The sequence below is a fragment of the Nyctibius grandis genome, chromosome 17 (genome assembly GCF_013368605.1).
Source record: "Nyctibius grandis isolate bNycGra1 chromosome 17, bNycGra1.pri, whole genome shotgun sequence".
Taxonomy (NCBI): domain Eukaryota; kingdom Metazoa; phylum Chordata; class Aves; order Nyctibiiformes; family Nyctibiidae; genus Nyctibius; species Nyctibius grandis.
In genome coordinates, this window is record NC_090674.1 from 1,586,516 (window position 1) to 1,597,963 (window position 11,448).

General features: G+C 56.0%; 1 protein-coding gene and 1 pseudogene across 1 annotated transcript; both read right to left on the reverse strand.

The window, feature by feature from the left end:
* Positions 1 to 283: 283 nt before the first annotated feature.
* Positions 284 to 5,832, reverse strand: LOC137671483 (SH2 domain-containing protein 5-like; annotated as a pseudogene).
* A 2,099-nt stretch (positions 5,833 to 7,931) lies between these two features.
* On the reverse strand, positions 7,932 to 11,219 carry LOC137671189 (heterochromatin protein 1-binding protein 3-like). Its single transcript, XM_068414604.1, has 3 exons — positions 11,113 to 11,219; positions 9,996 to 10,133; positions 7,932 to 9,146 (listed from the first exon to the last, which is right to left on the reverse strand). Exons 1-3 carry the CDS (start codon positions 11,175 to 11,177, stop codon positions 8,861 to 8,863), a joined length of 489 nt encoding a protein of 162 aa, XP_068270705.1. The 5' UTR covers positions 11,178 to 11,219; the 3' UTR covers positions 7,932 to 8,860.
* Positions 11,220 to 11,448: the final 229 nt, after the last annotated feature.

The window sequence follows — 11,448 nt, forward strand, 5'->3', positions numbered from 1 at the left end:
AGCACAAACACGTGATGTGGTTGTGCAAGCGCAGGGGTGCACGAGGGCATGCGGGCACGGGCGTGTGGGCGTGCAACGGTATGGGCGCGCAGCCCTGACAGTGCATGAGCGTGACACCTGGGCGTGTAAAAGAGCACGAGAGCCGTTTATTGCCACGGGCACGCCGGGCGCGCCGTACAGCCCGCGGAGGGGAAGGGATAAGGCAGCCGGCAGCGGTTTAAAGCTCAGTGGGGTTTTGGGGAGCAGGCGTGCCCGGGGGCGGGGGGGTAGGGGGCGGCCGGGCCTAACCCCGCTCGTGCTGCACCCCGACGGGGGCGGCAGGGGCCCAGGCGGCCTCTCCCCAGGCGCTGGCCCCGTCGCTGGGGTCCCGCTCCTCGTAGCCGGGGTTGCGGCGGCCGGGGGCCAAGCGGCAGAAGCAGCCCCCCGGCACCCCGGAGTAGTGAGCCAGGAGGGCGGCCACGCTGGCGAACTCGGCGTTGGAGTGCTGGCGGCGCGGGGAGAGAGGGGAGAGGGGAGATCCCCTTGCCGGGGTGCCTGAGGTGCACCCATGCACCCCTGAATCGAATGCACCCATGCACCAAAGGCACCCATGCACGGCAGCACCCGTGCACTTGTGCACCGAAGAATCCAGTGCACCCCCACAGCAATGCACAGGTGCACACGCGAATCGAGTACGCTCGTGCACCCATTGCACCCACGCACGTGCTGATGCACCCGTGTACCTGTGCACCCACACGCAGCTGCACCCTCTGCACTGACACACCACAAATGGAATGCACCCACGGACCCACAACTCAAATGCCCCGTGACCAGCGCGCCCGTGAATCACGCACGCTCACACTGAATCACCAGCGCACAGATGCACTCGTGCACCCACAAATCACACGTAATTGCACGCCAAAGCACAGATACACCCCGTCGGTACCTGCGTGCCGTGCACCACGCACAGATGCACCCGTGCACCCTCGAATCAAACGTGCCCACGCACCGACGCCCCTGTGCACCCACGCGCAGACGCACCTGAGCGCCGACGCAACCGTGAAGCAAATACCTCTGTGCACCCGTGCAAATGCACTTACACACCCGCGTACTCGTGCGCTGGTACACCCACACACCGGTGCAGCCATGAAGCCAATGCACCAGTGCACCGCTGCATCAAACGGATGTACACACCAGTGCATCCATGCACAGATGCACCAAATGTACTTACACAGTGTGTCAAATGCATGCACACACTAGTGCATCCATGCACTGGCGCCCCAGTGCACCAGTGCATCCATGCACAGACGCACCGAACACACTTGCACACCAGTGCATCCACACCAGATGCATCAAATACACTTACTCAGGTGCAACCGCACCACTGCAACCACAAAGCAAACACACCTGTGTGCTCACGCATCGAACGCGCTTGCACCCGACGCACCCGCGCGCCGCTGTCCCCGCGCCGCACCCTCACCTCCACGCAGAACCTGCCCTGGTGGGTCCTGAAGAGGCAATAGGGGACGACGCCGCAGGGCGCCCGCACCCACAGGCACCAGCGCTTGGCCACGCCGGGCTCGGGGCGCAGGAGGAAGGCGCCGGGGACGTCCCGCCGCAGCAGCACGATGCCGCAGTCCCTGGGGAGGGGACGAGGCGTCGGGTGGGCGCAGGGGAGGGTGGTAGAGAGGGGGGGGACAGCGAGGAGCGGGGCGCTCCCACGTGCTCACCTGGCGATGCCGGCGAAGGCCCACACGCTCTCGGCGAGGATGCTCTCGTTTTCGGGGAGGAAGGCCAAGCTCCTCACCCCTTTGCTCTCCAAGCCCGCCCCCGCTGCGGGAGCCCGTTAATCCCCTCTTTAACCCCACAAAATCAGGGCTATGTGTCCCCCCCGTGCCTCAGTTTCCCCTACAGCCACTCACCGGTGTCACGGGGCGGCTGGTGGAGCTGGCTCTCGGCCCCGCAGTCCCGGTAAGCCCCGGAGCGCAGGACTTTGCTGCGGATGGCTTTTTTGCGCACCAGAACCGGGGAGCAGTAGGGGTTCCCCGGGCGCCAGGCGCCGGCTCTGCCCTCGGCCTCCGGCCGCCGCTCCTGGAGGGTGGAGAAAAGCTGTGAGAGGGGGTTTTGGGCACGCTCGTGGCACGAAATGTCGTGCAAAACACCATGCAAGAACTGCTGTGCAAAGAAATACTACGCAAAAAAAGGCGTGCAAAACACCGTGCAGAAAAAGGCTGTGCAAAAAAAAAAGTTGTGCAAAACACCATGCAAAAAATACTGTACAAAAAAAACATCATGCAAAAAAATGCTGTGGAAAAAAAAATGCCATGCAAATCACCCTGCAAAAAACTGCTGTGCAAAGCAAAGCTGTGCAAAAAGTGCCCTACAAAATACCACGCAAAATTGCTGTGCAAAAAAGTGCTGTGCAAATACACCCGATGCAAAATGCCGTGCAAGCCCACCCAGTTCCAACCCCCTGCCACGGGCAGGGACATCTTCCACCAGACCAGGTTGCTCCCAGCCCCATCCAACCTGGCCTTGAACACTGCCAGGGAGGGGGCAGCCACAGCTGCTCTGGGCAGCCTGGGCCAGGGTCTCACCACCCTCACGGCAAAGAATTTCTTCCTCAGATCTCATCTCAGTCTCCCCTCTTTCAGTTTAAAACCGTTCCCCCTCATCCTGTCACTCCATGCCCTTGTAAAAAGCCCCTCTCCAGCTTTCCTGTAGCCCCTTCAGGCACTGGAAGGTGCTAGAAGGTCTCCCTGGAGCCTTCTCTTCTCCAGGCTGAACAGCCCCAGCTCTCCCAGCCTGTCTCCACAGCAGAGGGGCTCCAGCCCTCTGAGCATCTCTATGGCCTCCTCCGGACTCGGTCCAACAGCTCCGTGTCCTTCTTCTGTTGGGGCCCCAGAGCTGGACGCAGCACTGCAGGGCGGGTCTCACAAGAGCGGAGCAGAGAGGCAGAATCCCCTCCCTCGCCCTGCTGGCCACGCTGCTGGGGATGCAGCCCAGGACACCGTTGGCAATAACGTGCCGTGCAAAACACCGTGCAAAAATGCCACGTGTGAAAACACCGTGCAAGAAAACATCGTGCAAAGACCCCTGGAGAGAAGCACCCAACACCCCGGCAGGGTGCACCTACCCCTGCACCCAGGGAGCCGAGGGCAGTGGGCACGGGCAGGCGGCGGAAGGAGACGAGGGCGTTGACGTTGCGCGACACCTCGTCGGGGTTGAGCGGCTCCCGCAGCACCCCGCAGCCCCCCGGGGGGTCCCCCTCGCCCGCCTACTCCTCGGGGTGAGCCAGGAGGTAGCAGAGCTGGAAGGAGCGGCAGAGCAAGAGGTGCAGGGTCTGGACCTAGGGGAGATGAAAGAAGCTGCGTGAAAATGTTAAAAATAATAATAATGGTTTTTTTTAACGGGGGAAATTGAGCCACACACCTCGCCCGGGGGCCCCACGAAGAGGTGGCAGAAGAGGGTGCTGGCGGGGCTGCAGGGATTGCGGGCCACGAAGGCGAACTGGCCGTCGGCGGGACGCCACGTGCTGTACAGGATGCGGCGGAGAGTGTGCGCCATCAGCAGCGTCTGCGGGGACAAGGTGTGGGGGGTCACAGGGACCGAGCACCCCTAGACCCCCCCGGGGTGCAAGCGGTGCCGGGGGCACCCCTATGTGCACGGCAGGTCCCAATGCTGTGTGAAAATGCAAAGCATGTTCCCAACGCTCAGAGTGGTGCAACCCCCACAAAGCACCTTTCCAACAGCACCCAGCACCCCCAGCACCCATGATCCCCCCCCAAGCACCCATGATCCCCCTCCAGCACCCATGATCTCCCCCCCAAGCACCCCTACCTCCCCATCGGCGCCGTAGACCTTCAGCCCCTGCAAGCTGAACCTCAGCACCACCGACCTCCTCCCGGGGCAGTCCTGGCCGGGAGAGATGCACCATTGGGGGGGGTCCAGGCAGTGTTGCCGGGGGGTCTCCCCCACTTATTCAGGGTCCCCCCCCACTATTCAGGGTCCCCCCATTTCCCGGTGAGGGGATGGGTGCCCGACCTTCAGCGCCCGCAGCTGCTCCTCCAGCCACCCCACTTGCTGCTGCAGGTCCAAGTCCTCCACCGTGAAGGAGCCCACGTACTGGGGGGGGGACAGACACAAAAACCCACCCGTGTCAGCAATGACCCCCCACAATGCTGCAATTGCCCCCCCGGGGCAACCGGACCACCCCAAGATGGTGGTTTGCGGAGTCACGGGGATGCACCCGCACCCAAACTTCATCTCATGCTCCCCCCTCCGTGGGTGAATCACCTCTGCCGGCTTGGCGATGCCCCGGGCTCGCTGCTGGGGGGGTGCAGGATCGGGCCCCCTCCCGTTGGCCACCTTCTTCTTCATGACAGCGGGGTTTGGGGGTGAAGGCTGGGTCAGGACAGGGTTAATTGGCTCTGGTGCCACATCCCAATTGAGCCACCCAGGGTGGCAGGAGCCTGGATCTGGCCCCTGGTCACAGTCCCTGCGAGGAGGAAGGGGACAGACACAACCTGCCCCCAGTGTCCCCCGTTTCCAGCTTGCTGAGATGCTGTGGTCCCCATACGGTGGTCCCCAAGCCTGACCCCAGTGCAGATGTCCCCAAGTGCTGACCCCGAAACAAGTGTCCCTCCATACCGACCCTAATAAAAGCGTCCCCAAGTCCTGACCCCAAACCCAACGCAAGGGTCCCCACGTCCCCACCCTGAGCATCATGCAAGGGTCCCCACATCCCAACTCCAGCACAAGGGTCCCCCTGTGACCCCAAGTGCCATGCAAGGGTCCCCACAGCCTGACCCCAACCCCAGTGAGAAGGTCCTCATGTCCCGACCCCGATGCAAGGATCCCCAAGTCCTGCCGCTGAGCACCGTGCGAGGGTCCTGTGTCCCTACCCTGAGCAGGATACATGTAGTCCCCACGTCCTGACCCCAAAAGCAACGTGAGGGTCCCCAAATCCTGCCCCCTAACGTGATGCATGCGTTCCCGAAATCCTGGCCCCGAATGAAACCCAAGTGTCCCCACGTCCTGACCCCCAGCAAGCTGCAAGTGGTCCCCGTGCCCTGAGCGTACAGTCCGGACCCCGAGCGAGGTGCATGCAGTCCCCCACCCCAAACCCCAGTGAGATTTTGGGGTCCCCCCTATCCTGCCCCTCCCTCAGTGCTCCGTCTCACTCCCCATCAGCCACGCAGCCCCGAGACCTCCATGGCTGTCCTCCCGGCCCCCTGAGACACCAGTGGTGGGGGGCAGCACATTTGGGGGTGCTTTTTCAGCCAGGGCACCCACCGAGGGATGCACCCAGCCCCTCTCCAGCCACCCAAAGGGGTTTTGCCCTCTGCAGCCTTTGGCCGGGCTGAGACTGGCACAACTCATGTCACAAAGGGCACCCCGCAGCCACCTGGGTGCAAACACATGGGAAGGGGAAGGGTCTGGCTGCCCCAAGTGCATCCTAACAGGGTGTGGGGGGGGTCTCTCTGGTGCCCCCAAGCCCCTTTGCAAGCTCAGGGGTGCCCCTCTCCTTTCCAGCACTATTTGGAGGGGGGTCTCCCCATCCTTCCCCCAGCCAATCCGCAGGCAGGCAGCCCCCAAGCCCCACCCCCTTTTTCCCACGCTCCATTTCGCAATGGAGCCCCCCAGCCCCACCGGCCACCCTGGAGGTCCCCAAGGGAGGGATGTTGACCCCGAAACTGGGGGGGTGTGACACCCAGACACCAAGCATCCCCAGGGACCCCCATCCCGCCGGGCTCCCCTCCCCAGCTCACGCTCAGCTCGCTCGGATGGCTCCGGAGAAACGCAGGCGAAAAAAGCCCCTCGCTCCGGCTCTCTCTCGGCCTTCGCCGGTTGTTTTCCTTCCCCGGGTGGCTCCTCCGGCAGCTCCCGCCGTGGCGCAGGGATGCTCGACCCGTGGGCGTCAGGCCCTTGCCACCAGCCAGGCCTTGGTGAGCCGGAGCCCACGCCGGGCACGGGGCAAGCAGCAAACTCTCATTTCCTGCCCACGATGAATCACTGCAATTTACCTCCCCGGTTTTCTCCGTTTCTTGGAAGCGACGGCGAGCAGAAACGCTCGAGGCTTTTTGGAAAACGCGGCTGCAACTGATTCTTTTCCTTTTTTTTTTTCCCCCCCTCTCCTCCGGCGTGCCCAGCAGAGAAACGATTTCTCACCCTGACGCACACACACACTCGCTTGCCACCCCCTGCCCCGATGCTCAGAGCCTTTTCACCCCAATTTCTGAATCCCCCGGGGAGTTTTGCCCACCGCTATCTGCTTTTGCCGGAAAAATATAAAGAAGGATGGCCCCGACCTTGCTGCAAACCCAAAGCCTTGGCTTCCCGAAACCCTCCAGACGGCCAAATCCATGGGGCTGAAGAGAAAGCTGCCCCAGCCCCAGGGATGCGCTTGGCTCCTGGAAAGGGAAAGCAACAGTTTGGGGACGAGATGGGGTCGGGGGTGCACCTGAAAATCCCCGTCTCGCACCCCAGAGCTCCTGAGGGCACGAGGAAAAGGGTCCGAAGAGCCGCGTTCAAACCTTGGGTGCCCGCCAGCGCTGGCTGCTTCGAGACGCCATGAGATGCCCCGGCAGAGCCTGCCGGAAGAGTCGACAGCGTAGAAACAGCGGGGGAAAAAAAGGGAAAAATAATAAAAAAAAAAAAGGACAGATGGGGCTGAAGAAACAACACAACGGAGCCCAGTCTGGCCAGGAAGCGGAGATGGGAGAAGAGCGAGCGGCGGAGCCGGCGTGAACCTTCCTGAACGCGCGGCGGAGCTGGCACTGGCTCCACCGGCAACGCTGCTGCGGGATGGAGATTGTCCCCTTCAATCCTGGTCGCTGCTCCGGGAAGGCGAAGATTGGTCCTTTGGATTAAATACAACCAGACCCACGGCTTTGTTTTTGGCTCGGGGTGCACAAATCACCTCATTAGCAATTAAAACCACAACCACAAAGAGTTTGGTGATGACCAATGGAGCTAACGGCTGTTCTTAGCACAACGCTCTTAATTCAAGGTGCCCCGCAGCAAAATTAAGCCGTGCTCATGTGCGAAAAATTGGCCTTACCCTGACCAATGTTCTAACAAATATCCGTGGGGTTGTTGGTGTGGGAACGTTCTTGGGAAGAGGTTCTTGAATTTGGCTCACCTGCCTGGAGAGAAATGCCGACAGAGCCCACTGTTTCAGGACAAGTAGCCCTAGGAAAGAGCCATTAATTAATGTTTCTAATTGCTTTACAGCCCTCTTTGATCAGGGTTTTCACTCTCCCAATTGCGTATCAGCTGTGATTTTTCATTAACCTGCTGTTTGCACCCTTGTTACAGGGCTGGGAACAATTTAGGGCATTTCTGTAAGAATTTTTTAAACTCCCAGTTGTTACAGGTAGCACACTGGGACGACAAATGAAAAGAATAAACTCAATAAGGCTCTTTTCTCCTTTTTTTTTTTTTTTTGCATTTTATTTCTAGAGGTACTTCCACTCCTCTCAGCACGGGACGTGCAAAGCTCTTTCCAAAAGCACATGAAACAAAGACTGTCAGGTCCCATCCAAGACACTGGCGTTGCCCTGTCCAAGGGAGATGTCGCAGAGTGTGTTTTGAACGTAGGCACTGCTCTGGTGAGCAGGGCAACGAGGGGAAGATCTCAGCTGGGCTTTTTTGTCCCCACTGACTGGGGGCAGAGGGAGAAGAGGAGCAGCAAGAGGTTCAAATAGAGCTTTCTTCTTGCTCACCTTCGTCTCCAGAGAAAATGGGGAAGCACAAGGTCACAAGTGGGTCCAACTACAGAGCTTGGCAGCGGCTCAGGCTAAAATAGCCCCAGTCTTTCATGCTGGCAATGTACTTACAACAAAGATTTGCCTCTGCAGCAATCCACGGTGACTGTAACCCCCCTCCTCTCTCCATTTCCAGGAGGAGAAAGCTGTGGCGAGGAAAAGAAAGGACACGCAAAGCAGGCCTGGAATCTAATTTCATTTTATTTTAGCAAACTGCATGTTCTTCACTTATCAACATCTCTACATTAGCAATTGTATAGCTCTCCAACTTTTCTTTAAAAAAGGGTAAACAAGAGGTGACAAAACTCAGGCTCTTCATCTCTTAAAAACATTTGAAAGTTGGATTCAAGAAGACTTTTATATATTTTGGTTTTTAAGGTAACAGACGTGGCGTGGAAACACTAATTCAAATCACCCGCCTACCCGAGAACTACCCCTTGTGGAGCCCCTCTGGCGTCATGATGATCGGTGGAGGCTGCAGCCTCCCTTTTTCCTGACAATCTGACTCACCGTCAAACCAACCGCGCTGGTCTGAAGGAACCGAACGCGTCGTCTCCTCAGCCTCTCGCTCCAACGGCTGAGCAGAAAGAAGCACCTCCAGGACTCAGTGCAAGTGCTGTATATACACTGCTTCTTCACAGAAGCGTTAAGGACCTCGTCATGCAGGGGGGGGATCTAGGGAGGACTCTTCTGCCGTTGTACCTTCTCGTTAAGAATCACATTTCCCCCAATCATCCTGTTCCTGCTGTCTAAAGATATAAAGATCTTCTTTGAAGAATTTTTAAAAGCCAACCCTCCCCTCCCAAACCCAAGAGGAACACCGTAAAATGTACAGATTATATATGTCCTAGAAAAGTCCTAAAATTATTGCAGAAACTAAAGATGACTTCTTCCAGGGGAGGGGCAGGCACGAGGCACAGCATTGAGATCTAACAAACGCTCGGGTTGGTTTGATTTAGTTTTCAGCTTTTTTTTCCCCATCATTCAAGAAAAAAACAAACAAAAAAAATGAAAGAAGTGTTTAAGCATCAGAACTAAAATACAAATGCACGTTGACTTATAAAACAAGATTGTGGATTTGAACCATGGGATTCCCTGACAGTGGAAAAATTTTATTTTTTTGCCCGGAGAGATTTCCTCATGGTAGATTTGCCCTTGGCAGAGGGTTTGACTTCCTTCCTCCCACTGGCTGCTGGTTTCTTCGAAGAGCTGCCACCAGAAGGTTTCTTGATGGCTGGGGCTGCTGGTTTGGCTTTCTTAGCAGGGGTTTTAACCTTGGGAGGGGGCTTTGCTTTCCCCCGGTGAGCTGCAGGGGTTTTTCTTGGCTTGGGCTTGGACTCCCTTCGCTTCATCGGAGGGGCCCTGCTCTGTGATTTCGGAGGCGGTCTCTTCTGCATCCTGTCAGAAAGAGAAACAGCACAAGATCTCAGTGGAGACGCAAATGCTATCCAGAGCAGACCTGCTGTCATCAATTTGCATAAACCAAGCAGATCTTGGCATCCTCATTCTTCACCACGGATGTTCCTTTATGCAGCAGTACATTTCATTAGCTGAATCCCAGAGAGCAAGAACTCCTCTGGCGGATCCTGCCACGCTAAGCACTTCTCAAGCCCCACAGCGCTCTGCCAGCAAGGTTTGAAACTCCTTCGTTAGGCATATAAACATGTGAATAATGTCAATCAATCAAAGTCAATTGTCAGAACAATTAGAGACCTAAGCACTCTCTCTTCTCTCTACATGGGATTTTATTACTTAATGAACCACACTTATCTTAAATCCACATTCTGAGTAGGGCAGGTTGCATACCTGGCTACCGAACTGCAAATAATACTGTGGGGAAAAGTTTTCCTAAGGAAACACTTAATAAATACAAAAAGTCCCACATGAAACTTCACACTTTTGTAAAGCACAAAAGGCAACTTTAGGAGACTAAAGGCAACGCAAAGAATAAATACCGTCTCTCCTCTCATCTGGAAGAAAAAGAGGTTAGCTTCAAATTATGGAACAGGGGAGATCAGCATCTCCAGAGCAAGGCATTGCTTCTGCAGACTACACATGTCCCAGAGAAGTCCTGATCCTGACAGTGCCCCAGGAGTTCAACCATAATTAGAAACAACTTCTTCCAACACCTCCTGAACAACAGCCTTGTGGTCAACCACAGCAAGAGACAAACCTGTGCGCTCCAGAGCTGTGACAGTCACTTCTATTTCATTCAAAGGAGCCCATTTCTCTCTCATGCTGCCATACCTCTTCTTTGGTGGTGGCTCTTCCTCCTCAGACTCTTCCTCTTCAGATTCTTCTTCCTCCTCAGATTCCTCCTCTTCTTCCTCATCAGATTCCTCAGAGTCCTCATCCTGCTGCTTCTCTGGGTAGAGCACATCTGGGCTACAAGAGGGCTCTTGTCAGAGCGTGACTTACTTCTAAGGATACGACTCCAGGGTCAGCAAGCTTTGGGTAGCCCTGGCGCTCACCAGGCACTGCTGCCCTTCCTTCTGTAAGGTTACAGCTTTGAGCCTCATCCAGAAACACCCCCAAGACTGCTGTGTTTGCTACCTAAAACCAACGTTATTTAGTCTCTGCAATGGCAGAAGCGTGACAGCTTGTAAGTCACTAGGAATGCCCCAGCACTAAGCTGCCCCTTCTCTGTTCTCTCCTCATTGTTCCTTCTGTGCAAACACAGGAAGGCAGACAACAAAGGGAGAAGATCAGACTTCAGTGACTCTGAACGCAGGCTGAAGCCACTGCAGACTTTGTATATATGCAATAAAAGAAGGTGAGAAGCAGAGACTTTAATGACTATGCTGCCATTTGGCTCTTCATGGGATGCTAAGTCACCATCCCTGGGCTCTGCATGGCCCAGCACAATATACACTCACAGCAGGAGAAGAAAGGCTGGTTTAGTCTCACAGCAGCTAATCTAGGTCATCTTCCCTCCTCCCACCTCTCCTCCACATCGGCATTAAGAAAGGCAAACAGCTGGGTCCTACTTCTTGTGAGCATCCTTGCGTTAAGACCATCCCACTCTACCTGCTCATGTGAGTTTGTTTTAGCATGGGAACACTTAAATTGCCCCCATCCTGCAAAAAAAGCATCATGACAGAGTATCTGAGAATACTGAGCCCAATATTTTTATTGCCCTTAAAAGCTTCCCTTGCTAATGAAGTCAGCTTTGTGTTCACTCACAGTCAGACACCCAAGTAATGTCATTGTCTAGAGTATGGGTGACAACGCTGTGTTCAACAGTTACTAAACCCTCCACAAACCTCACTGTAAACAGGAGGTTGGCCTATGAACTTCAGCACTGCTCTCTGGCTGACCTAGGTGACACTTATCTTGAACAACATTTTACAGCCAAGCTCTTTACCTAGGATAATAAGGGAAGCAAAGCTGAAAGGTTCCACTGAAGCCCTTTCCAGAAATTTGCTCCATCCAGCCATTCTTCTCACATTTCTGCAGGGTTCTCTTCAGTAGATGCACAGTGGGGGAAAAAAAGAAAAAATCAGAGAGAGGTTGTGTTACTATCTTTATCCATTTGTCTAACCTTACTGTTCTCAGCAGTGCCCTCTGAAATCACAGCTGGAGAGTCAGGATAAAGGCTCCTCTGCCCAGGACACCTGCAGAGGAATGAAACAGCACTGGAGGCTGGAGACTTGTGAAGACATTGCTTCTTTCCGCACTCAAAGAGCAGCTGCTGTGTGTA